At 40.7% G+C, this 27,730-nt stretch overlaps 1 protein-coding gene across 1 annotated transcript; it reads right to left on the minus strand.

Annotated features, from left to right (window-relative positions):
• Positions 1-43: 43 nt before the first annotated feature.
• paplna (papilin a, proteoglycan-like sulfated glycoprotein) lies at positions 44-27,283 on the minus strand. Its single transcript, XM_051393696.1, has 27 exons — positions 27,002-27,283; positions 24,105-24,167; positions 23,370-23,473; positions 19,752-19,812; positions 19,377-19,479; positions 19,155-19,285; positions 17,172-17,295; positions 16,942-17,022; positions 16,667-16,839; positions 15,890-16,013; positions 15,656-15,782; positions 13,257-13,461; positions 11,738-11,914; positions 11,487-11,637; positions 11,243-11,323; positions 9,684-9,879; positions 9,320-9,404; positions 9,008-9,131; positions 7,525-8,023; positions 5,749-5,907; positions 5,513-5,640; positions 4,616-4,670; positions 4,313-4,459; positions 3,022-3,149; positions 2,653-2,761; positions 1,887-2,062; positions 44-1,382 (listed from the first exon to the last, which is right to left on the minus strand). The coding sequence occupies exons 2-27, from the start codon at positions 24,159-24,161 to the stop codon at positions 1,222-1,224; spliced, it is 3,666 nt and encodes a 1,221-aa protein (XP_051249656.1). The 5' UTR covers positions 24,162-24,167; positions 27,002-27,283; the 3' UTR covers positions 44-1,221.
• Between the last annotated feature and the right edge of the window lie 447 nt (positions 27,284-27,730).

The raw sequence follows: 27,730 nt of genomic DNA on the forward strand, positions 1-27,730 counted from the left end.
TAATGCATGTGTGCATGGGGGGTTGTTTGTGTGTAGTCGACTGATTTATTTATTTATTGATTGATTGATTGATTATGTACATACAAATTGTTGAAAAAAAAGCTGTATAAATAAATATTTGTAAAAATCAACAATGACCAATAACATACAATGTCTATTTACAAGTGAAATTGTTTCTGTAAATTGTAAAGAAGAATACAAAGAATATTTTAGAGACATGCAGTAGTTGCTTATGTACAATAGATGCATGTATAAATGTCTATACACAGCATACATGATTTAGGTTTGACAGTGATAATGTTGATATGTATGTGTTAAAAAACTAAAATATAATTTATCATTTTAGTGTTCAGGGTTATTTCATGGTGATTGTTTTCTGACACTACATGCAGTTGTGCAGTGGTGCCTCGAGAAGTGCATACTTAATTTTTTGAAGCAACATGTTAAAAGAGTAAATGATGATTATGACATTAATATTTGACACAGAAGAAGTGACCCCTTGTGGTACAAACTGGAACAGCAAGTCATGCAGGATTCACTCATTCAAACCACCAGGAGCTTTTTTTTTTTATCAAAATATTGTTTTTATTTTAAAATAATTACATAAAAATAAACAATGCAAAGAGAAAATACAACCCTTTATCAGTGAAATGCCAAAATATAGATTAAAAAAGAGCAGTGGTCAAAACAGCACAGAGGAGATGGTAATAATTTCACATGTGAAAGGTTTACTGGATTTAAAAACCTCAAAGTAAATCCATCATAATTCTCTAGAAAACAGAGAACACGTACAGTAGGTCCAGTGAGTAAATAACTTATGTTAAAGACGTGGCAGAGTTTGACTTTATCACATTCAAACTTTACAGGTTTACATGGTACATTTCATTTTGAGGCTCCTATTTAATGTTTCCATAATTCAGTGTTTAATGTAGCAGTGTACAAACAGACTCCCTGAACAAAGTGTTCACACTCTGCAAAACTCCCGGTTGACAGATTTAACTACAGCTACAGCAATCGGTCCCTTTTTCATGGAATTCTTGAATTGTGATTCTGCACAGCCGGGGTCAGATATGAATGTCCTTTTGGCAATTGCAGAAGTTGGATGGTTAAAAACAACTTCAATGTCTGAAACACTCCCCTCTCCCCTTTCCCCTCTCCCCTCTCCCCTCTTCCCTCTCCCCTCTCCCACCCCATCCCAGAGTTTTTAAACCCTCTGCGGCTTCAGCCTAGCCGACCAAACCTGTCGTTCTTCTGTGAATGCCGGGTACAGCTGGCACAGCAGAAACTGGAGTAGTACGAGTTAGAGCAGAGTCGGGCGTAAACTATCAGCTCGCAGTTGGCAAGATCGGGCTGGTCCACGCATTCTGGCGGCAAATCAACACCTGCAACAGCGGGGTTGAAAGACAGTCCCATTTAGTGTTTTTGTGCCTCATAAAATCAGTTCAGCACACAGAACGTTGTGTGGTGTTCTTCAAGTGAATCATAATGGCAGTTTAGTGTTGTTTGTTCACCTGCACGGCACAGATTAAGTTTTTATTTGTTGTAATGCCTGGAAATGATTTGTTTTTTTGTTCCAACATCTGTTAAAACATCAGCCTCAGAAAACTTCTAAATTGCTGCCAATTTTTCTTCTGTGATTTAAATTGTAGCAGTCAGAATAATGAAGTGAAACAAAATGGCAATTCAGATGATTATCAGACCTCGGCCTTATTTAGTACCAATTTTTGGTTCCAAACTTAGTGCTGCTGATGTCAAAATCAGACTTTAAACAGTTTTTCTCCTTTCTGATAAACCAAAGTAAGAGAAAAATGATCATAGGACGGCATCAAGGTGAATCTGCTGCAAATAAAAACATCAGGACGGCTGAGTTAGACTGTTATTCTCACCTTGTTGTGTGTCTTTAGTGACTCTAACTTCAGCCGTGGCACTCACAGAGTAGATGCCGGTGTAAGCGTTACAGGTGTAAGTGCCCTCATCTGAAGGCTTCACGTTATTCAAGATCAGGCTGCCGTCAGAAGACGTCAGGATGTTACGACCGTCTGGACGCACCGGTACACCATTCCTATAGTAAAAGAGGAGAAAGTGAAAGCCAGTTAAGGCCCTGTGAGCTTTGCGTAACTTCTTTTACTCCTGGTGTTTGATGGATGCTTTGAGTTGTCACTTAGAAATAGTATTAAATAATATTAACATATGTAGAGAAATCAAACAGAACTAAAGATAAATAACTTCTACCTCATAAAAGTCATATTTCTATATGTAAAACAACAGCATAGTGGTTGTTTTTATCTTATAATGTTATTATAAAACATTTTCTTATCGAGTAACTCCACAGAACACTATATAATTCAAGCTTTTCCTATCTAACTGATCATGTAAATGTGTATGAAGATATTTGAAATGTTATTTAAAAGACAAAGAGATAAGTTAACTTCCCATTTACTTTTTCATTTTGAAAGACAAATATCACCTGAATAAAAAACATTTAAATGTACCTGCTCTCCTTTAAAAAGTATAATTGTTTTTATTTGTGTAACTTTTACTGTTGTTAGCTGTCTAAACCAGACTCTGTACTGTAGGTGCAGTTCCTCACTGGGCTGAATATTCTTGGGTCTACTAGGATAAACACTTGAGCTTTATAATGTAGATCATTACCTGGACCAGCCTATATTGACATTGTCTCCTGACACCACACAGGGCAGCAGAGCAGTGCTGCCTTCAGACACCTGGATGTTATTGGGAGCTGTAGTGATCTTCAGGTCCGCTGGACAATAAAACCACAAAAAGGTGGTTTATTTCACCCTAAAAATACTTTTGAAAATACTTCATAAACTCACACTGAATTATTCTGAATATACCCCGGAGGAATCAAACCTCAAACACTACACTCAGATATATTGACCTCTGCTGGTGATTCGGTGAAATTACAGCACATCTGTGGCAATTATAATGAACATACAGTACTAACAAGCATGTTAACATCTGCGTGTTTAGTGTGATGGCGAAGACATGATTAAAACTCACTTTGGACTCTGAGCTGCAGCTGTCTCTGCTCCAGCTGCTGCTGAGTGGAGGCTGTGCATGTGTAAACACCAGAGTCTGTAGACTTCAGAGGGCCGACGATCAGCGTGCCGTCTGAATGTTTGATATACCTGCAACACCGCAGTATTCAGTATTCAGTATTCAGTATTCAGTATTCAGATCCTTTACTTTCAGTAGCAAGAACACATTATGAAAACACCTTAATTAAACATACAACAAAGAGTATTTTAACAGTCTCAATTTAATACTGATGCCTCTATATGACCTACAGAAACAAACAAGATCATCAAAGAAGAGTGGCTATTTCTATATAGTGCCACCAGGTGGGATTCGGTTGGATTCCCATGAATCAGATGAAACGGGACGGTCTGTTAGGTAGTTTAATCTACAGCAATACATCATATTCTCTATCATATGGTCCATATTCAGGCACACATTATTGTTCCAAGCTCACTATTTGTATGTCTTAATACACATCTGGCGGGGATCTTTAACAAGCTGCATGGATTAAAAACGGAGTGCTTTAGTAGTCCCCTGCACACTGTTACCTATGTTTGACCTTCAGTGTGCAGAATGATGTATGTGCAGAGTTTGACACAAGGATGGATGGATTCCATCTGCTGAGGGGGGGAAAGAGTCTCTGTGCTCAATTTAAAAATCTGTGTTTAACACATGTAAGATTTCTGACATCCCAACTAGTCTGCAGGTCAATCCTGGTCCAACTTAAACAAATGTGACGTGGAAACCTGAAGCCAGCAGTGCCACACACACACACACACACACACACACACACACACACACACACTGAGAATGGACTTTACAGTGAAGCAGGAGACATCTTGTGCTTTTTAATAAGTAAACTAGCAAACTTTTGAAAGATCAATTACTTGCATATTTTTTTATACATTCTGAAATTCTTGATGGAGGGAGGGGGAGTAGATATAATTTCGAGAATTTTCATCTTGTTTATTGAACTATTGCACTTAATTGACAGAGGATCTTTAAGGATTATAACTGCATCTAAAATCTGATTTACTGTTGAAGTGTTATTACTCTGTTATTATAATTAACTTTTTGTCATTTAATTGAAGCCCGACCAGAGTTATTTAAGGTTTGTGTTTATATATTACAAGTTAATTGTAATTTTTCTGGTTACAAGATAATTTTGCCAAATAAAATACCTTGCACACCACAAAAAAACACTTTTGCTTTTCTCTGGACTTCACAATCAGATATACTGAACATAAAGAAAGCAGAGCATTTTGACAATTACCTGGAGTTACTGAGGGTCTGTCCATCTTTAGTCCACTGAATATTGACAGACTGAGCCGCTGACGGAGGGACAATCTGGCAGGGAAGTCTGGCAGTTTGTCCTGATCGCATTTCCAGCAAAGAGGAGCTTGATCGCTCAATACTGAACCTGATAGTTACAGGAACAGAGAGCTGATGTCAGTGATTGTTTCATCCATTTACACCTTCACACAGGTTTGTCAACTCCTTCAGGTGTTTTGCATTTATAATCTTCAATTTCTCTTATATTGTATGGAAGAGACCATTTTCAGTGAGTTGTTCTTACCGGGGGAAAGGTCCATCTCTGGGCAATGAGGTGGGAGTCAGTGGAGACGATCCCTCTGTGAGACACACACACACACGCGATTGGATGAATGCTCCTGTCATAACTCACTCACACAATGTCACATTAACATATCATGCCTAACTGTTTCAAGGTCAGCATGTTCTGATACAACCTCTGACATCATATATGACATCAGGTCCTTACCCCGATCTCCTGGATTTACGTGTGACGGACTAATTGGGGTTGAAGTCGGTCAAATCCGAATTAAAATTAAGGATTTGACCGAATCTGGCCCCAATTAGCCGATTTCACATCGGGTGAAAGTTTTTTCTCAAAAGCTTTCTTAGAGAGGAAAGATATACAATGTGGAGTTTACCGGGAACTCTACACTCTTCTATCTTATGTTCATATCAGTGCATCAGTGTTTGGAATTTGTAGACTGAAATGAAAAAATTCTGTTATCAGTTTTGCCGATATTTTGGCAAGAAAAAACAATAAAAATCTTGCCCTGATGGTGGCGCTAGAAGAAAAGTCAAGGGATCACCAAAGTATTAGTTCATCCTCTGGGTACCCTGAATATCTGTACCAAATTTCATGGCAATCCATCCCGTAGTTTATTCGATATTTAAATATTACCCACCAATATCAACCTCATGGTGACTCTAGTGGAAAAGTCAGTAGGATTCATCCTCTGGGGACCATGAATGTCTGTACAAAACTTTAAAATTATCCTTTTTTTTGCAATATTGGATTAAAGTTGTGGTCCAACTGACAGACAGACCGACATTGTCAACCCTATATAGCCACACTGCTAACATGGCTAAAAAATCCAACAATAATTTAAAAGGAAAAAGTAATTAAATCATCAAAATTAGGAAATAACAGCAGCTGCATTACCTGTGACAGACAGATAAATGTAGCGGTGGTCTCTCTCCTGTTCACGAGTAGCCAGGCACAAAAACCAACCAGAGTCTGACTTAGTGAGAGGACCGACCAGCAGGGAGCCATTTGGCTGCTGGTGATGCCTAAAGAAAACACAAGTAAAGAGGTAGAGAATAATCACAAACATTGACAGAAAGCAAAATTTGATCTGTATTAAGTCACTGTGTGTGAGTGCGTGTGCTTCCACTGACCTGTGAGTAGACAGAGGGATGCCATCTCTTCTCCACTCCACAGTGACAGTGGAGGACGGCGGCGGGCTGACTCTGCACGGCATCACAACTGTCTGGCCCACTAAAGCTTCCACTGTAGAGGGGTCAGTCTTATCGATGGTCACTCCTCCCAGCGTCAAACTGAGGACACAGGAGGGGATACGAGGATAGAAGAAAGGAAGGAAAGGAAGGAAAGAAGGAAGGAGGATCAGGAGAAAGTTGGAAAACAAAGAAAGAGAAGATTAAAGGGAGGAAGAGAGTGAAAGAGTCACTTTATGCTCTACTGTTGGTACTTTTATTAGTAGTCACCAAAGCAAGCATAAAGGTTGCCCACAACCTGGCTTCAGAAGTTTATCAGAGACAGCTCAGGGGAGAAAAAGAAAAAGAAACCCAGCTTTGGCACACAAATGGCCCATGCAACATGAAAGGTGACGAGACAAACAATGAAAACCTTCACCCACAAAACAACTAATTCTGTGTGTTATAAATTGTTAAAGATCAAAGGTGATGATGATGATGATGATGATGATGATGACACACAAACACCAGAAAAAAAACCCAGCAAAGACGTTGACTAGCAATGTCCCCCCCTAAGCCTATAATGTAGCTAAATACACACAACTACACAAATGTAAAGACACACGAGGTTTAGTGACTACACACGTACAACGACAGATGAAGCATCACAGCAGAACCTTTATTAGTTGGATCTAATGACATCAAGGTGACAACACAAAGCCCAAAGGTGGTGGCGACTGACACGGTGAGGTAGCAGGCACAAATAAGCACAACAGACAGTGAAAAGTCCCAGAAGCATTAAACAGTAGGAGCTGTCCATTTACGGTCGCTGTGAGGTTCAACTTCTCCAGACATTTTGTCGAGGTTAAAGGGGGAAACAAGGTGTTGCTGCTTAGGAAAGCGTGAGAGTCTGTGGAGCTAGACGTACAGTAGCGTAGCTGTGGTGTATTTTACAAAGCGAGTGTTTAGATTATATTAGCATCACAAGAATGATACACACTGTAAAAAGCATGTTGCATAAAATAAAGAATACATGAAATATTCTGTTGTACAGACAAGAATAAATGGGAGTGGTTGCTTGACATAATGTCTTTAAAGAGTAACTTAACACCAGGCTGTTATACTGCTCTCTTTGTTACAGGTTACAGCTACCACACCCAACAGTGATGTCATGATGTACTGACACACCCCGAAGTACACTCCTACATCACTGCAGCAGTTGAGAAGCAGATATTTTCTGGAGGTGTTAAGTTACTCTTTAATTAGCTAAAAGCTTGGAAAATAAGCCAAGATTGATTACTTATTTAGCCTTTGAATTGATTTCTCTTCTGTCTTACAATTACAGATGTTTCATTAGTAATTAATCAGTGTTTCAGATTGTCAGTCAGTCAGATTGTGTGAACTGGTGTCTTAATGTTTTGACTTTTTGTTGTATTATTTAAAATTCTGGAACTAGTCTCTATATATATTTGTCCTGTAGGACTTTGTAGGACCATACACGGTCTGAATATTTGTACACAATGATAAACAACTTTAACATCAACTTCATTGTCATATTTTGGGGGGGAGTGAATGATGCACATGATTTGTCTGTCAATCTCCTTCAGACTCTTTAGCCCTACATTGGGGCTCCTTCACCAGGGGTAAGAAGGCTGTTAACAGCATTATGAGGCCAGCCGAGGTGGGGCTGGGGCAGGGAGTGAGCTTTTCGTCGTGCTCCCTGGGTCCTCGGGGTCTTACCTCGCTGCTGGGCCGGTGTGCTGTGCAGCAGTAGCAGGGGAAGGCCGGCGGGGCCGCAGATGGACTCTAGCTCTGTGGGCATGTGTGGCCGCACTCGTGGCCTGTCTGCTGGTGCCGCTGGTGGAACCTCCTTGGACTGTGAAAATCCTCCCCATGTTGCGTGACCCTCCACCTGTTGACCCTCCAGAGGTGGATCCCCCTGCTCTAGCTCCTCCTCCAGATGCGGTGCCTGCTCCTGATGCGGTCCTTCCAGCTGTGGGTTCTCTCCTAGGAGTCGGCCCTCCGGCGGGAGCGACCGATCCCGGGCCCTGCTGGCTCGGGGCAGCAACCTGGCACGCCCTCTGGCACTCGGCCCGGTTCATGAAGTTGTTGCTGTTGCCGTGGCAACCTCCGTACCAGAAGTGCACACACCTGGAGGTGATGACATCATAGTGGTAGCGTGGTGTCCAGCTGCTGCAGGAGCCGGCAGCACGAGGCAGGGAGCAGATGGAGCGCTCAACTGCAACAAGGAAACAGAACAGGAAATGTTACAGACACACAGGCTGTACGTCAACATATTTTGTTGAGTTGTGTGTCTTATATTATCCCAAATGTTTCCAACAATGTTTAAATCCAGGGTCATTTTTTCAGGTAATGGTGCGTTTCACCAGTCGCCCGTCAATGTTATCATATCCGTCTGCGTTGTGGCTGTCTGCCAGAAGCTGTCATGAACTTTTCATCCAGTTTTAAGCCACATTTTTATGATACACATGTTTAGATATTGGTTGTTTTTACCCCGGAGGAAGCTGATGAAAATTACAGTTACTGGACATCTGGATCGTAGATTTCAGAGAGACAGGCTGAGCTAACGTTAGCAGCAGGTCATCTTGCAGCCCCTCCTTTGTCTGCCAAACAGTGTCGGAGGGACACTGATTTTTAAGGTAAAACTGCTTTATTCAGAGTTTTTAAATCACTGGGTCGGTTTGTTTTAGAGAAGAGGAGACCTCTGCACATAATTCAGTTCCTGGGGAAAAAAACACCTGAACAGTGAACACTGAAGGAAAAAGCTAGCAAGGAGACCTTGAATTCTCACTCTGTGTATCCAAGCATTGAAAACTTCCTCATTAAGCTTTGAACAAATAGAAACTGGATCTAAGCCCATGACCTGACTCTAAACAGCTATCTAGTGCCACATCTTTGATTATAATCAACTAAGTTTCCTTGGCATGGCCAAGACTACAACCCAACCCAAATTTGGGGCAGGAAAAGTGTTGAAATTGTATATTTTCTCCTGCTTACACCATTTCCTGTGAGCACAGACCTCAATCACTGGCAATGGAGCGTAACGGTGGCCAACCAAAAAAAGACTGGACAGATGCACATGGGAATTATTGTTCTCAGGATGAATTGTGACCAAGAAGTCACTTCAAAAACAGGAGGTTTAAAGAACAAAGAACCTGAGATTCATGTGTAATAACATATTTGTAACCTCTCAGTCTCTTACTGTGGTTGGGTGGGTTGGGGCAGCTCTCCCCGTTGGGTCCTCCTGCAGGTGTGGTGCGGTCGTAACAGCAGCCGTAGGTGGTGGTACGGCACTGTACTGCATTCTCAGTGGGAAGAGAAGGAACCTGAGCAAACATGATATGACAGATCAGAATTATAGCTGTTTTATACGGTCTCTTTCTGGGCAGACGATACATAAGCAAACATCGTTTTTATGGTCAAACTGGTCAGTACATTCTCACCACAGTAGAAGAGTTTTTCCTAGTCACAAAACGTGTGAAAGAAATTAATAATTTCATGTATGTTTGCTTACAGTGGGTGCAAGGGCCACATACTCCACACAGCCCTCCTTATTGGGGCCCTGAGCAGCCGTCACTCCATCTTGGCAGCAGCCATAACTGACACACAGAACAAGAACAGAGAAAGTACAAACAATAAAACACTTTGTACTGAAAGTTTGCGCCAAAAATAACAGAAATGTGCAAATTTGACATTTCTAAGAAAACCATAGCCTCAGTGAGGTCACTGAGTGGTAGTTATGGTGGTCATGCATAATGCCAAACAATCTCTGGTTAGAGCGGTCACACAGCTATAAAAGTGACAGCCAGACAAAGGCTCCTAAAAAGACTCCATACGTAACCTCAACCACAGTGTAATGACAGGTTGGAGCTGGATACCTGGTCTGAATGCAGGATGGCTGGGAAGCAGTGGGAGCTTGGATCTGTGGGCAGCCCAGACCCTGGGGGCCCCCGGCTGAAGTGCGTCCATCTGGGCAGCAGCCATAATAGGACTGGCTGCAGTGGAGGGCCAGGACAGAGCTGTGAGGGTCATGGACTGTGTTCGTCTGGGTCGGATCCGTGTCTGGCCTGCGAACTAAGATGAAACCAAGCAATGGGAGAATTCACACATGTGGACTAGACCCCACAGTTCATGGTGTTTTAAACAGACAAGACTACACAAAGCGACAGAGAAGCTCACACATTGCTTTAGAAATTCACAATAGAGTCTAAGCTATTGTGCTTGAGGCCACACAGGAAGCTGAAACACAAAAGAATGCAAATACGGAAAGAACTGCTACAAAACAAATAGAATTAACCAATAAAACATTACCAAGCTACAAAGCTTGGGGGGGGAGGACGTGGAGAATAAATTGGGACATGTAGTTCTTGCAATCAGAATAAACAATCTCACAGGAAATGAACACACACAAGACCTCAAACTTGAAATTCCTGACAACTGGGACGACGCTGCAGAATGCCAGAACATGCCAAAAAACACCACCGCCAGCACTTGCACACTTCAGTGCTTCCAAAATATTTTAATCAGGCTGAGAGTGCCCATGGACCCCTGAAAACATGTCAATCAGGCCTGGATAATTAGTGCTGGGACAGGGGCTCGATGGGGAAAAGGAGGGGCTGATGGGCACAAAGTGACAGGAGTTATATCAGCGGAGGGGAGGGGTGCCGGGGAACTGAGGGGAAGCAATTATTAGGGTGCCATCACACCTACAGTTTGTTTTCTTTGGTACAAATAATGGGAAAGGTTATAAATGTGAATATCTTGTTAATAACTAGATTTTTGGTCTGAAATGATGAATAGTTAATTTCTTTGTCTTTTTGTCAAGCAAGCAAAGAAAGACAAACAGCTAGCTACAAAGAACTGGCAAACATGAGCTAGTAAAATACACAAAGAGCTGACAAAAAATGACAAAGTGCTCGCAAAGAAAGTTACAAATGGAAAAAAATGAAATTATAAACCACCATGAATTCGTGGTGCACAAATCAACTATAAGTTGATGCATCTTAAACATAAAAACATTTTTCGTGTGTTTTGAGGCCACCGTAGTTGCTCCTACACGCTTTGAAGGATGAGCTGTGTTCAGTTGGCTGCAATCTGAAACTTCACCACTAGAGGCCATTGAATCCAACACACACTGGTCCTTTAAGTTTGATAAGATATAGTATTATATCTATTATATAGTATTATACTGTATATAATAATCTTTGTTAATATCCGTTAACAGAAATTCCCCAACATGCACCTCAGTCAGATTGTTTTTGCTCAGTGGTTTATTTCATTATTCTTGACTTTCTGAGTAACTAATAGTAGCTAAAATGGTATATCTATATCTTGTATACAAAACATTTTGTCTGTGAACACATCCTCAGTTTTGTAGACAAATTGATGACACTGTGGCCAGGAGAAGACATTAATCATCAGATTGAGATAGTCAAACCTGTTGCGTGGTCTGGCACATAGGGCTGGAAAACAGTCTGCGTGTTGTCGTGTCCTTGTGGGTCCTGAGTGCTGGGAACCACTGCGCAAAGAGCAGGAGGCACAAACAAAACAATGAGAGCTCAGTGCACAATGTAGGTGAGCGGTGGAATTATCTTGCTAAAGGCTGACAACGAAGGCACTACACTAAACTGTATGAAAGCTATGCAAATAAAGTTTGATTGATGGATTTTGCATATGCTCACATTGTGGGCTGTAGCAGGGCTGGCTGTTGCAGCGCTCTACTGTGGTGGGTTTGGCTTGGGCGTTACATTGATCCACAGGGTACAGGTTCCTCTCTTGGTCTGAGCAGATCACTCGTCTATCTCTCGAGCCGGAGCCACAGCTCTTAGAGCACTGGAGGAAAGTGGAGATTATAATGAATGAAAACTGTCTAGCTGAAGGGAAATTAATGGTGTAACTGTCCCTGTATTGTTTGTGTTTTCGCTGTTCTCACCAGTCCCCACTCTCCGACGTGCCAGTCGATCTGTTTCAGGCAGGCCGCCATCTCACAGGGTCGGACTGCAGGCGGGCGGAGCAAAGTGCTGCAGGATGTTTCCTCTAGCCTCATTCCTCCTGAACCAACACAGGTGATTTCTCTGGTCTGTTCACCTGGACCACACGTCACCGAGCACTGCCAACACAGCGGCACAGATTTTATAAGACAGATTCAAGCGTACGTGTCGTATGCTTGAATGCTTGAGGCCTTAAAGTTATTTTTCTGTGATATAATTTTCAGTAGAAAAAAGTGTAAGAAAAGGTGAGGAAAATCGTATTCGAGCTTAATTTAAAACAATAATATCAGACAAATGAAGACAAATCTGGATGAAAATCTGCAGCTTGTGTTTCTCAAGAGTCTGTAATTCTACCCAGTACACTCAAATACATCCCAACTGTGCTTTAGGCTTATAGGACTTTTCTTAGCAGCGGTTTGGGATTCTCATGTAATCTCGGTTTTACATCTAAAACTTTGAGTCACAGCACTAAGCATCTATTCTTCCTCATATAAGTACAAGATAAACTTTGAAAACCTCCTGAACAATTAACACCTCACTGCTGTTTTGAAGACATTTCCAAAGACTCTTGTTTTCAGCTGAAGTGAAGGATATTCTTTCTGCTACTTAAACACACTACAAGGAGTTTTTAACTGGTTATGAAACAGAGAAGATTGGCTACTTCTAAATGGTCATTCTTAATGGCTGCCACCGGGTCGAACTTTGTCAGATTCCCCTTGAAATCAATGCAATGAGGCAGTGCTGCTTGCTTTTGTTTTGAATCAACACAAAATTAAAGGTCTTTGTAGGGGAACTATTTTACAAGATCTTTTTAAGCCAAAATAAATGAGTTTCATTGCCCTTCTTGTAAGTCCAATTTGTTGTAAGGTGTAAGGGATCTTTTTTTTCACTTAACTTCACTTTCACTTGATAGTCAGAAGATGGGACCAAGTCATTGTTTTGCAGGCCACAAGTATACATCTCAAGACTGTGCACTGTGCAACATTTTTATATTATAGTATACGTCCTAAACGTCGCGTTTCGAGTCATAAACAAGTCATAATGAGCCCTTACAACAGAACGGACAAAACTAGACCATCTTTGGTGTCATTTTTTCCAACTGGTGCCCAGTAACAAATGTGGCATACTTTTTAATATTTGGGCTTGGGGGCTTGTATTAGGATTTTCAAGTCAAAAGGCTCGAGTTAAAGAGCCAGCTGAAGTCACATACTAATAAATAAATTCAAATGTTTCTTTATTTTGCAGCAGGCTGAATATTTTTCACTCCAGTTGGATACAAGAGTCAAACAGTTACGCCAAGATAAATGTGCTAATAACTGCAGTATTGTAGTACTAAGTATAAATACAGAACAGTGCTTATTTTACACCATAATTTGATATAGCTCATTAATCTTAACTGTTTGTTTCATTTGAATCAGTTTCACCTCTCTGCGGTCACCGACAGTCTGGAAGTTCACTCACCGCGCTCCATCTAGTTGCACGATACTCTGCACACTTGTGCATGTTGCAGGTCTGCAGAGAGGGTGGTGCCTCGGTGTAGGCGGCACAGATGGCATCCTCTACCACGCGGGGGCCTGCAACATCGTGAGAGATGCACTCCACGGTGCGCACCTGAGAGCCTCCACCGCAGGTAACTGAGCAGGTGTTCCACTCACCGGTTCTCCAGCTGGGAAACCCACCGGGAGGGAGGAGAGACAGGACAGTCAGGAAAAGTTGTGATGTAGTACAGAGAAAAATGAAGAGTTTCATTCCAAAATTTAAAAAGCGATACCAAAGGGACAAGAGAGATAACAGATCAGACTCCAGAGAGTTATATTTCAATCAATTAGGTGAGTTTTCTATTGAAACCCTACTTTCTAATTTTGGCCAGGGACATGGGAACTTAACCTTGTTAAGTTAGTCAAGTAATGATATATTTCTGGTATTGTTATATTGTTACATATCATATTGTTTTATTTATTACTTAATTAACATTTATTCAGTTTATTTATCTATTTCATTTTATCTATCACTCTTTCCCAGATTGACAGACAAAAAACAAAAAAGATATTTCATTTAAAACAATTCCAAAACAGAGAAAAGCAGCAACTCCTAAAATTCGAGAACCTGGAACCAGCTAATAACCACATAATCTCTTTTTTTTCTTGACAAACAACTTTAAATGATAATTTACCACTTTAATTTACAACAGATTGATTCACTGATTAGTTTCTACAGTAACTGAATATTATCCTTCAATATTTTAATTGAAATAATGATATAATAATTGAATAATTGAAAAACAGTCTTTAGTTTGGACACATATCAGTGTTTTGGAATGAAACTCTTCAAATTAAATGCATGCATGAAAGGATGCATTGTTTTACAGCTACAAAACAAACAACTAAACAACTAGTGTTAAAAACAACGCATCTTTTGGACACTATAGCGTTAAAGAACCAAAAAGTCGCTCCCGGCTGAAAGACACAAAATATTATTAACCTCCTGGTTAGTTTAAATAGACACTGATTACTAGAAGCAGACCGAAAGCAGGTCTGAAAACAAAAACTATGACCTGCAAGCTCACATTTTATCTCCCAGATTTCTGCCCCAACTTTAGCACTGCTTTACAACTCAGAGAAATTAACCGTTTCTGATCGTCCCTGCAGTATATCTTTCAATTGAGGAATAATGAGGGTGCAGTTAGCGTCACCCGAGCTTCATAAACATCTCGGGTTTCTAAGCAGCAGCGGCATCAAAGAAAAGAAGCAGGAAATACCAGAGAGTCACTGACTGAAGCCCCGGCTCTTTACTGCCACACCACTGCTGCTGCGTCCAATTCAGATGTACACAATCCCTGACACCTCCCCCCCCCCACGCATGATGACCTCTAACCTCACGACACACCAGCTATACTAACAGACAGGCACAGAGAGTTTTACAGTTTGCTAAAGCAATCAGGCAGCAGCCCAGCTCAGGGATCGGGTACAGGGGCCACAGGTTGGGAGGTTAAAGGAAGAGGAGGTCTTTGATGGAAATCTGGCATCAAATCACCACTAGGTCTCCCCGGAGAGAGCGTTAAGTGTGTGCAAGACAAATGAGGATCATTAGAAGGTTGAAAGGAGATCTCTGAACTGGACAGTTGCCCCACGCCTTCGTTCTCACCCCTCATGGAGGAACAGGCGTCACGCTAAAACACAGATGCTAGAGTCAAACACATCTGAAGGGGGAGAGTTCTTGACAGACGTTTCAATCAACATTTATTACGTTTTTGAATCTTTTGGCACATTTTAGCAACAAGTTACTAAAGACTTTTCATGTGTCAATGTGGGGGACTACTAAAAACGATCGTCCATGCTCAGAAAAATAACAACTTAAAGGTCCAGTGTGTAACATTTAGGAGGATCTGTTGGCAGGAATGGAAGATAATATTCACAGGTATGTTTTCACTCGTGTATAATCACCTGAATATAGGAATTGTTGCATTTTTGTTATCATAAATGAGCCGTATTTTTTTATTTTTGCCAATTAGATTCTCCTACATGTTACACACTGGACCTTTAATGATTTAGATCTCCCCCTGTGTTTGTAGTCACCTAAAACTTCACTACGACCACAGATCCTGGGTTACCTGAATACATAGGCTCTGGGTCTTTCTGAGGATCTCCACAACTGTGGTGGATACAGGTACGCCATCCTTTCAGACAGTCACAACACACCAACAACAGTCAAAAAGCTGGGTTTTTTTGCACTTCAGCAAAAGGGTTCATTTTCACTCGATTCACTTATAATAGAAAAAAAATCAACTCTGGATGTTGCTGACCTTAGAAAATCCTGCCAATGTACTGTAATGTCACATTTCACTAGTGAAGTTAGTTTACCTGCGAATCTGCGGGCATTGATGGGGGTTGCATGTGCGGTTGGTCTGTGGCCTCGGCAGAGATGCACAGAGATAGTCTGGGTAGGCCTCGTTATCAATGGTGCAGAAGACCAAACGAGACTGGTAGCCTAACGAAGGAAGAGAGAATGGCATGTTTAACGGTGCAAGAGGCAGGATAATAAAGGCTTTAAACAAGTGCTTTGTCTGTATTCTGGCATTTTTCTAAGACTCTGACCTGATCCACATTCCCTGCTGCAGGCAGACCAGGATCCAAAACTCCAGTAATAGCCCTCTCTGGAGCGTCCATTAGGGAGATAAAATTCATACTCCACTCCTTGGTTTGGCTCCTGGCTGATCAGCTGAGAGGAGATGGTACATAATGATTACACTTTACAAAGATTTAGACTTAAGGCCAGGTTCCTGGTCCTTGAAGGAGAAATCTTTCTGTTTTTCCGACCCTCCGACCTTTCCTCTAACAAAATGAACAATCCTTTAACACCACTTCTATACAACTTATTTTAACTAATAGTTTACCCTGAAATGCACTCTGGATATTCATGGTCCCTAGAGGTTGAATCATTAATGCGTAAAACACATTAATCTTCCCAAAATGATGACTCCTTTGGATTTTTAATAACCCAATGACCTCTCTGTCTAGTGCCACCCTAACATGGCAATGCTCCAGTGTTTTGTATTGTGAGCTGTAACGTACATTGTATCATTTACAGGATACTAACGCAGCAGAAATTTGATCTAAATCTGCAATAACAAACTTTTGTGAATGCAACACTACAATATTATCACCTTGTAAGTTCATGTAGTAAAATGTTAGTCTGCAGTTTAAACATCCAGCAGGCACTGAGCAACAGAAGGTGCTTATGTCCATCTGCCAAATGTAAGTCCAATATTTATTATTTTTCTCTCTTTTAAAAGAGGGAGATTTGGAATTAAATATTTGTCAGACAAAGAAAATAAATAAAAGAATGAAAACTCAGTGTGCGTTCAATCTTACCTCAACAACGAGGGGTTCAGTGGTGGGTCCGCGGCCGATGATGGTTTCAGGGATGCTGTCGCCCTCGGCTCCTCGCTGGTAGTACAGCATGGTTCCAGCAATGGGTGTCGCCCTAGAAAACTCAATTACCCAGTGGCCATTGAGGTAATACTCACCACGCAGGTTCTTGATAGCTGGCAGTGCATAAAAGATACAGTCAGTGTATGTAGAGAATGCAATCAAACAAACTACTATGAAGAAACTATGTCTACCTTTTCTAAAAAACACTAACTCACCAAGGTAGTTGCGTGTGGCCACTGTTTCCCTGATGCTGATGGTGGTGGCTCCAACAGGGATGATGAACATCTGGTTGTAGCCTGAGATAAAAATTAGACAAAGCTCCTGTCACACATGCAAACAAAATGCTACAAACTCAGTGATAAAGTGGGAAATTTGCTGGTGTGACAAATGAAATGATTGAAAACATCTAGTAGTGTGTTCTCCAAGATAAAAGTGTGCAGCGTACCAGTTGGCAGGTTGCGTACAGAGAAGCTGTTCTTGACAGGGTAGCAGGACTGTCCGTTACCCCCACACTGCAGGCAGGGGTCTTCCTGCTGGGGAGACTCCAACATGTTGTCACAGCCCAGACGCTGGAGAAGGAAAAAGTAGAGAAACGTTTCATAAGCAAAAGTATGATTTGTGCCAGAGTTGCAGTGATGTTTCCTTGCAGAGATATGGAGCTGATATTGTCCTTTTTCAGTGTCACTTATGTTTCCTGCTGCAGATATCAGCGGTTCCTTGCTGGATGCAGAACTTTCTAACAGTTTGCCAAACCTTCAACCATGATTCGGTGTGTTGTGTTCTTGCATTCGTCTCCATTTGGAGTTTTACTAATATAACTCTCTGAAATGGACCATTCTGCCCAAAAACTACATTTAGGTGTTAATACTTTTTGACTTTTACTTTAGTGAAATCTTTACTTGTGTTAGTTTGTTTACAGAGTAAAAGTTTCTTCCACCTCTGCATTTACTTACCAGTGTTACCCTACTTACCCCATTTTATAGGGAGGGAGGTGACCAAGCAAGTAATATATGCACAAAAATATAATTTGCACAAAAAAAAAACAACAAGTGCTGAGTCAACACTACCACAGCAGCCCTCGAAAAGGCAGAAGTCCAATCACAGAATAGCCGGTTCAGGGGCCACACCAATATAAAGCCTGATTTAACATTTAACAAGGTGTTAGAGATGTTAAATCTGTGGGAGCACACTGTTTCTGTGAAAGTAGTAATCCTAAAACCAAGCAACAAAACCCTTCAGCTGGAGGTTAAATATGTGAACGTTTAAAAAAAGTAAAGGAACAACAATAAGGGTAAAAAATAAGACCCTGTTCTCAGAGTGGAGTTTGGGTTTTGGACAGCTGCTCCCCACAGAGAAGGTGATAAAGACACGATGACAGAGGTTAAATAGAGGAGGTGTTTCATGAGGAAAAAGTTGCAGCGATAATTACATGAGAACAGAATGAGAGCAGAAGAAGTGTTTGACATTACCACATAGTGAAACTAATCCTCTGACTGTGTCCACTCTCATTAATGAAATAACGCTGTAAACCAGCAGTTTGTGCGCTCTTAAACTCTGAGATATTTTATTCCTGTGAATTTGACTCAATGGAGGGACTAATCCTGTCATTAATAACAATACATGTAGGGGAAAGAAAACCTTGCAAATTAGGACAGAAAACAACCTTCAATGGCAATGCATGCTGGGTAAAATGCACTACTGGCTTACATTGTTAACTTACTCCTTTAGCCACAAAACAGCTGATGTCACTTTAGACAATAAAACTGCACTTTAAAGCTCCATTTAAACCTGCGATTAGGACGTGATATCTATCTGGATAATACCATCGGATCCTTTTAAAGACACGTAAATCTCTTTTAAGATGCTAAATTTGAACTTCTAGTAGACTTATGTTGGGAGTGTTTGCCCCTCTGGCAAGCTCAAAAGCCATGCTGTTTAAATTTTAGGGCTAAAATGAATCATAAACCTAAATGTAACCTTAACTCTGTGTTACGTAGAGAGGCTCAAATAAAGTTAACAGGAAACAAATACTGTATCTGAAGAACATTGACTGTATAAAGAATTGGCCTTCGGAAGTCCCTTAAACCTGCATTATTTCTAATGGCCAGCAGGGGGCGACTCCACTGGTTGCAAAAAAAGGTCAGATTGTATAGAAGTCCTTGAGAAAAGGACCCCGACTTGTAATGAGTTTTTAGCTGCTAATTTAGCGTTTGCGTCAGATCCACCCCTCACTCCTCCCCAGCTCCACTCTCATGTCCAAATATGGTCACTTCTGGCTCCAAAAGACCAAAATGCCGCCAGTTGTTGGTAGCCTTGGTGGTCGTTGTTTTCTGGACAGTTTTTTAAGCGATGATTCACTAAATTATTGTCCTGTTACATAAAATGAAACAGATTCAGCTCAGATGTGTTCATTTTCTGTGCAGCTTACCTTGCAGACTCCATCCACACAAACATCCCTCCGCCCAGGGTGGCAGGGTGTACCGTCAACCACAGTGCTGCGGTGACGATAGTAAAAGTTTTCTCCTCTTGGCATGCAGTTCAGCTCACAGGGGTTCTCAGCTGTCAGAGATTTTAGAATAAATGTGAGCTCTCTCAATTCACATCCCAATTTTACCTCCGTTTTTTTTGCTACTTTTACTTTCGTTCTGACCTCCATAGTATGGGAGCCACTTGTAGCGCTTCCCCTGGAAGTCAGTCCCATCAAACTGGGAGCACTGCTCTTCACGGAAATCCTTGGATCCCTCTGGACAGTCCTGAGTGGAACAATGGGAGGCAGCAGAGGGATCAAAGGACAATTAAACAGAAATACTTCAAACATCCTATACAGAGATAGTAAAATATAATATATCTGGTTTATTTACAGATGATACGTTAATTTACTTTAATGATTGTTGTCTTAAGTCCTAATATATGTTATAGATTCATCAAAGGCATAAGCATGTTTATAAGCCTGACCCTGATTATGAAATAATACAGAGCATTAAAAAAAAGAGCTCAAGTTTGAAAAACGTTGTAGTTTGTTCACCTGGATGTTGCAGGAGCGGTAAGACTTGTCTGGTCCCACACAGTTGTGTCCTCCATCAGTCCTGTGTGTAAAAAATAAAGCATAAATATGAGACGCTATTGGCAGATCGATGAACCCTGATGCTTGACCTGATGTAGAGACAGAATTTTCCACATTATCTTCTTAAAGCACAAGGATGAAGTAGTCTCTCTCAAAGCTGAACGGAGAGGAAAAGTGATGTCTTAACTTTGTGAGTTAAAACTTCTGTAATATATGAAGCCGCTCATTCTTAAAGGGATGCTCCACTAATTTAGTTTTGGTTTAGGGTTAGGATTAGGTGACCTGTTCAAGAAGTAGCCAAAGCCGAGATAACCTGACGTTTAAAGCTCCAAAACGACTGGATCGTACATTTCTCATAATGCAACAGGAAAGCATTTTTCATTAGATCTCCCCTCTGCCACCACATCTTCGGTTTGTAACTCAGACTTGTTAAAAATCTTAAAGGATTTAGTGGCAGTGAAGTTGCAGATTGACTTCCAAGCACATTGGAAAAACAACAGTGGCCTAGAAAAGACCCTATCTAGAGCCAGCGTTTGGTTTGTCTGTTCTGGGCTACTGTAGAAACATGGCGGTTCAACATGGTGGACTCTATAGAAGAGGACCTGCTCCCTTGGCTCATTCTTTGGTAACAAAAACACAACAATTCATATTTTCAGGTGATTATGCGCAAATTAAAATGATAGAATATTATATTCCATTTCTGACAATGGATCCTAAATGTTCCCCACTGGGCCTTGAACTCAAACTGAGATAACATTGATGACTTTAGCAGGGTTACGTTTTTCCAGACCTCCGGAGCCACAGATGACATCCTGAACTGCTGAATAGAACTCCTCATTGCATGTAAACTGGTGTAAAACCAGGGTAGTGACCCTTAAAGCCAAAAATATGTGTTTTCAGTGCTTTATCGGTGCTGTAAAAAAAACTGTTTTTGCATCTTCTCCGACTGAAGTTTCATTAAAACTTTATGTGATGCAGAAACAGGTAATGACTAGGTGAGGCTGCAGCGGATATATGCAAATACAGCTCAGACTGTCTGCGAGTGCAGAAATAACAAGTTTCAGCTCTGACATTAAGTGGCATTCCTCTTTAATCTGTGCCTTTAAAAAAAAAAAACAAGCTCTCAGCAGCCGGAGAAGCCTCAACATCATCACTGTTGAGCCTAAAACCCGCACAAACATCGGTGAACCATGAGACAGCAGATTGTTTTGCCTCCCTCCCTTCCAGCCATGCTGATAACTCATGATTAAGTCACCTCCAAAAGTACCTGCCCTTAAGCCTAAAAACAAGACACGCTCTTGTCAGCACGCCAGAACTGAAACTAAAACATGTCCAAACGCTCAGTGACAACATCCAGCCTTCAACTTTTCACCTGGGAATGAAAAATAAACATTTGGAGCATAAAAAAACATTACTTTCCATTTAAAATGATACATGACAGAAAGATTGGAAAAGTGATGGTTATTCACTCAAATTTATTGATCACACAAAATTAAAATAGATTACAGACCATGACTGACTAAATGACAAGCTTAATCCCACTTGCAGCACTTTAAAGTGAGAACTATTTGGAAGGAGGTCAGGGAATTTTATACTAAAATGAATGTTGGGCAAAATGGGAGTTCCTGTAAAGCACACAATGAGTCAACAGCTGTCTAATCATAGTATTTAAAGGTGTGATCCTGGCAAACCTGGCAGACAAGATATGACAGAGTTCATCCTTCTAGGTAACGGTGGGCAAGACTGTTATTCGTCATTGAGCTAAAGAGGGGAAACAGACTCACTGACTGCATGGACAAGCTGGAAACCGACATCTAATGGAGCATCAATAGACAGGTCACTCTGTCAAACACCCTACATACAGTAGATCTATCAGGGCTCACTTTATTCTGCACAGGCTGTTTTTCCTTATTGTGTAAATGTGAAAAACTAAAATTTCCTACAGTTTTCCTTCACATAAAGGCAACAAAAAAACATCAAACAAGGTGAATCAGAAAACTGTTTGGACATGTTAAAGAAACAGCTCATTATATGTTCTGCCTGGTAGGCATCTTTCTTGTCCTTTTTTTATCAGATCCCCTTACAGTTATTGCTTAATAACAGAGACACACCTACAAACACTTTATGACCAGAAATACTGTAAACACAAAAAAATGCAGCTGATGAATGACAGATGACTTATCGTTAGAAAACTTGTTAACTGTTCAGAGGAAATCCCAGCATTAATGTGGGTTTAAGCACTGTAGTATGGAGTATTTGTATTTTTGCTACTTTACACTTCTGCCCTGCTACATTTCAGAAGGTAATTTATCTGCCCTCTGTAGTTACGGAATACTTTACAGATTTGAATATTACATTAAGAAAAATAATATAAGCTTTTATTATACTTTTTTTAAAGTTTAATCCATGGTCTTCCAAACTTTTTGACCTTTTCTAAATAATAAGTGTCTAGTTAGAGCCACAATTTCAGATGTCTCTGAGATGTTAGCAGTTCCACCAAAGAATTGTCCTTTTAACATCTCAGATGGTTTCATTTGAATGACTGTTTGAGACTTATTTTACAAAAAGCAAAGATTAAAGAAAGGTCCAAAGAGTTATTGTGACCCACTGGAGGAACCTGCCGCCTACTGTACGTTGGGAACAACAGGACAAACCAGCTACAAAATGCTGCTACACATTGATCAGTATTAACAATCTAACAATGTCATATATGACAATATATCAGTCACAGGGGCTAGTTTTCTTTTGTTACTTAAAGTACATTTTGCTGCTCATACCTTCATACTGCCACTTAAGTAAGTTTTGAATGCAGGATTTTTGCTTGTAATGGAGTATTTTTGCATTAATGTCACTTCCACTTAAGTAAAAGGTCTGAATATTTTGTGATGAACCAACATAAGACACACACCGCTTCCAACCTCATAACTACTCATCGCTTTATGTGTTACATGAGGCAACATGCCGGCTGGATTCCAGCAATATGAGCTACCAACGGAGCATTTACAGTGTAAGCTGGCAACAACAAGCGAGCATGACTTTATCACTCCTCACTCTGTCCTGTTTAGTCAGACGTAAAGAGAAGATTTATAAGCCAACCTAAAAATGGACTGAAAACCATATTTAAAGATGTGATACTTTAAAAAACCATATGCAGCAAGGGAAGAAGATTATTTTCAAACCACTTCTGAAATCTTTTTCAGCCTAAAAAGGGCAGATAGAAATATTCACTCCCCATCTGATCCTCTTCAGCAGTGAGCGGGCAACACCCAGCAAAGAGAAGTCCTTTTAATGTTAAAGGGCCCCTCCCTGCAGTCTGCTTTGGATGTAAGACAAGCCCACGTCCTCGTGACTTCAAGGCATTCTTTTAAAATCAAGATACAGTCTGTGCCCATGAACCTCACAATTAGCTTTATTCACACAGGAAAAAAAACCCTGTGTGTGTATTCAGGGCCTCACAATGGACTGAGTTTGTCAAAGACAGGCTGGCTGCGAGTCCGTGTGCAGTGTGTGTGTTTATACAGCTATGTTTATGGATATGTAGGTGCATTAGAAACAGATAAATCAAGGCAGGAGACATACCTGTGGGTGATACAGCGTCTGGTTCTCAAGGTCACGCCGCTGCCACAGCTACGGCTGCATTCTCCATAAGGACCCCACGTGTCCCAGTGATCCACACCGGGCACCTGCACACAAGACAGCAGTTTATACATCACAGTGTAACATTTCACTTCGCTTTCAAACCAAATTTCACTGAGTTTCAAAGTTCATTCTCGGCCTCAGAAACAGCAAAAGTTGTAAAGGTCAAGAATTTAAATTAAAATTAATTAATTTGAAGCATATTTAAAGGACCAATGTGCAGGATTTAGTGGCATCTAGCCAAGCATGAAGAAGAGAAACTACATTGCCTGCAAAATAAAAAAAAAAAAAACTCTTATATTCAGGTGATTATACACTAATGAAAACATATCTATGAATACTATAGTCAATATCCTCCTAAATGTTGCACACTGGACTTTTAAACACTGAAGTGGTCAGAAAAATTTAAATCTTAACATCTACAATTACATAACAAAGGACGAAGGTTGTGTGATACGATTGAAAGCTCCAGACAGTAACCAAATGGAGCTTGAAGTGAGATTGTTTTGTCAACCAAATCTAACATATTATACTACTATACATGTATGTTTTCTGGACCATCCCCTCTGCACCATCTTAGGTTTGATATCTCAGGTTTTTGGTGGTGACTTTGTCTGCAGCTTTCATTGTTTCTTATTAGTGTGCATTCATTTTGAGTGGAACCTCATGGGAGTTTACCGTGAGTGCTGGAGCCAAGAGCAGCTGAAGGATTACCAGAGGCAGCAGCATCTTCATTGTTTCCTGGGAGAAGAAAAAAAAGACGAGACATCCAGAGTTAGTCACTGTGACTAATAGAGGCTGTTACACATTGAGCAACTTTTCCGGAAGCAAGCCAGGACAACAAGAGCGGAAACTGTAATTGATATGAGATACAGGCCAACACATATAACAGGACTGAAGAGACTGAGCAAAACCCTCTTCTTATCTGATCCAACAGCAGTAAACACAACCCCTGCAGCGTTTAGTATATAAATCAGTTATCAATCAGTAGTCATGATTTCCTTGGAGATCTTTAAGCAGATCATCAAGCTGAACGTACACAGTCACTGATGCAACGGCATGTCCTGTGGTTTGGTTTGCAGCCACCAACCACAGCAGATATTCAACAGCTGGATCGGCATCTGTTTGTTTGGTTAGTAATGTTTATATCCATTGATAAAAACCTTGTGTGTCAGTTTGAGCTTTAGTTAGTCCGACCTGGCTGCTGAGTTTACGTAGAGGTTTTGAAGAGGGAAATTCTGGATTATTTTTCTTTCAATTCCCAGAGAAGGAAGTAATCTAGAGCTGAAATGATCAGTCAATTAATCAGCAGCAGTTTTTATAATTTATCAGTCTTCTTTGCTTTTCTGATTCGTTAAGCGAAAATGCAAACAGTCTGTGTCCTTGGTGTATCGAACTGTAACACATGTTGATTTTCCTTCTCATCTACGAAAGTAAACTGAATATCTTTGAGTTTCGGATTGTTGGTCGTACAAAACAAAACATTTTAGGACCAGTGTGACGCATTTAGTGACATCTAGCGGTGAAGCTGCAGATTGCAACCAACTCAACACCACTCGCCTTCCACGCGTGTATGAAAAAATATGAATATTATGTTCAATTTCTGCCAATACATCCTCCCCAATGTTACACACTGGACCTTTAAGATGTTACAATGATGAACATTTTTCATTATTTTCTGACATTTTATGGACTAAATGATCAATAGAGAAAATAGCTTACCAACAAAGACAACACAAGCATCTATAACAAGGCCAAATGTCATGTATTTTTATGTATTTTAGGATAAACAAGGAGAGAGCTTTTTGTAAGATGTCCAACACTTTAAACACCAGCCTTATCATTTCCCTCCGCTATCTCATCTCTTAATTGCTCAACTGAGCTAAAAATGTCTCCTTTGTTGCACGCTGAGAGGCTGTTTGTTTGTTTTTTCCGGGGCAAATGGAGGGTTCCTTGCCCCCTTGAGAGAGCAAGAAGGGGGTTGGCTGTAGCTGCCAAACCACCTCTGACCCCGTCCGCTATGACGACAGAATGCCCCTGCAGTGAAGAGAGTTTCCCTGCAGCCACAAACACCCCACAGCGAACAGACAAGAAGTCAGGAGGACTGATTATGTCAGAGAGGAGAGAAGACAGACAGTCAGCATGTCTGATCTGTCTCTCTCAAACACAAACACTCGCTGCACCGAAAGCCCCAAATTGAGCAACTTAATGGTGTCATCATACCTGGGTGGTGATAATCTGGGCTCCTCTGTCTGAGCCTGCAGCGCTCATTCACTCCTCAGTTACACGGAAAGGTAAAGGAAATGACTAGGGCCGCTCCAGTGACTGCTTCCATTACCAATTTATCTGCTGACTGTTTTTCCCATTAAACAATTAATTGTTTAGTCCATAAAATTGTGAAAAACACCATTACAAGTTCCCAGAGCCCAAGAAGACAGATTCAGATTGCTTGTTTGTCCGATTAATGGCCCAAAATCTCCAATTAAAAACCATACAAAACAGAAAAAATTGGCAAAAGCTTAAATCTGAGAAACTGGAGCTGAAATGTTTGACTTTAAATGACTTTAAATGATAAACTGAATGTTAAAAGTGTTGTCAAATCCTTTTATATCCATCAACAAACCCATTGATAATTCCAGCAGCACTGTGGCCTAACTGTATTATTGAGTCATATCAGTTATCTTCAGGTTTTAAATGAAACTCTTTAAATTAAGAATGATGGTTTTAACTAAACTGATCCTCAGCAACACCCACTAATAAAAATCCTCTGAACACACACTGCAGACACTTTAAAGTCAACACATACTTTGAATACTTAAAGAATAGAGGCTGGAACCAGCAGATATTTGGCGTTTTTTTAACGGATGAATTACTTTAATTCACATTGATAATTCTCTAATCCATGAATTGTCTAGTCTGACAGATATTATGAGAAACCCAGAGTAAAAAGAAATCTTTGTGTGATTCCTGCATCCCCTTACTTTTTATTGTACCAGCTCATAAGCCTTTAGCCTCGGGCTCTACAACCAAATTAACAATTATTCATCAGTCAGCAGGGCAAGCAGTGTCTTGTGTTCAGTGTGTGGAGCACGTCTGCAACTGGCACCTGGTCAGTCTATCATTAATGGATCCTGAAGGAGAAACTATTAGGCTAAATTTAGACTATTTCTGCAGAGAATAAATAATAAATCGACCGTATCCTTTGATTTTATTTCCATAAAAGTGTCTCTGTGGGCTACAAGTTTTGGTTTATTGTAACTTTATTAAACATAGAGACCTATTATTATCCTCTATGGTATATCTATTATATTCCACATGTTAATGTCATTCAGCAAAGAGCTTTTACCTCCTCTTGTGTTTTTTTTGGATGATTACTTTTATTTCTATTAAACAAAATGTAAATGTAAACTATGATTCAGTCAGACAAACTTTTTTATTAACCCTTCTAACAAATATTTCTGTTAGAAAAGTGAAAAAAAGAGAGCATTTTCCCCTTAAAAACATCTAATTTAAAGGAAAATCAGACAACGAAGGAGCCTTCTCAGTCATTCAGGTGTAATCATTAGACTACTCACCCCCGTTCAGTGGTTTTAAAAGCGGGTTCTTGGAGTCCTCACGCACCGGTGGATCCTTGCGGAAGGACCGTGCAGGGCGCAGCAGGACTGACAGACAGCTGGTTTCTCTCCGGAGCTCTGACTTGAAGATGAGTCTGAAAAAGAGCTGCAGTATATATGAGGAGGGTTATCTGGCTGGAAACAATCTCTCTCTCTCTCTCTCTCTCTCTCTCTCTCTCTCTCTCTCTCCCCAACAGGAAACCGACCAGGAGAAGGAGAAGAGAAAGTCTCGCTGGTTGAACCTCCTCCTCGGCGTCATCAGCGCGCTTTTTAACCAGCAGCTCATCCAAACCAATTACAGCCCCTCCTGACAGGGATGGCGATCTCTTTACGCACAGTCTGTAATTTCAGACTATAAAAATAACAGTTAATCAACGTGTTCGTTTGTTGTAAGGCCTCCACAAGCATATATCCTCCACTGGGGTTTTGAAAGAGTATTCCCACTTTGCTATAACCAACACCTCATTATAATGCTCTCCCGCTGTATGCGTAATACCAGGGCGATCCTCCAAAGCCATCTCCCTTGAATGTTTTGGGTCCAATGGGAGAGCAGGGTTATTATTTTTAGCTAAAAATGGGTCCTAAATGTTACCTTACTGTGTGAAAAGAGGAGCTCACTGGAATGTTTGTTTAGTAGGACTTTAACACTTGTGTTTTGTTGACATTTACTTCCTATAGCTTCAACTTAAA

The sequence above is a fragment of the Dicentrarchus labrax genome, unplaced genomic scaffold (assembly GCF_905237075.1).
Source record: "Dicentrarchus labrax unplaced genomic scaffold, dlabrax2021, whole genome shotgun sequence".
Taxonomy (NCBI): Eukaryota; Metazoa; Chordata; class Actinopteri; family Moronidae; genus Dicentrarchus; species Dicentrarchus labrax.

Bases quoted from the DNA above. Each gene is read 5' to 3' on its own strand.
- paplna (XM_051393696.1), bottom strand. From the start codon at position 24,161: ATGAAGATGCTGCTGCCTCTGGTAATCCTTCAGCTGCTCTTGGCTCCA. The intron at 9,132-9,319 runs GTAAGCAAACAT...ATGTTTGCTCAG, and splicing joins ATGTGGCCCTTGCACCCACT to GTTCCTTCTCTTCCCACTGA. The intron at 8,024-9,007 runs GTAAGAGACTGA...TCCTTGTTGCAG, and splicing joins CCCCAACCCACCCAACCACA to TTGAGCGCTCCATCTGCTCC.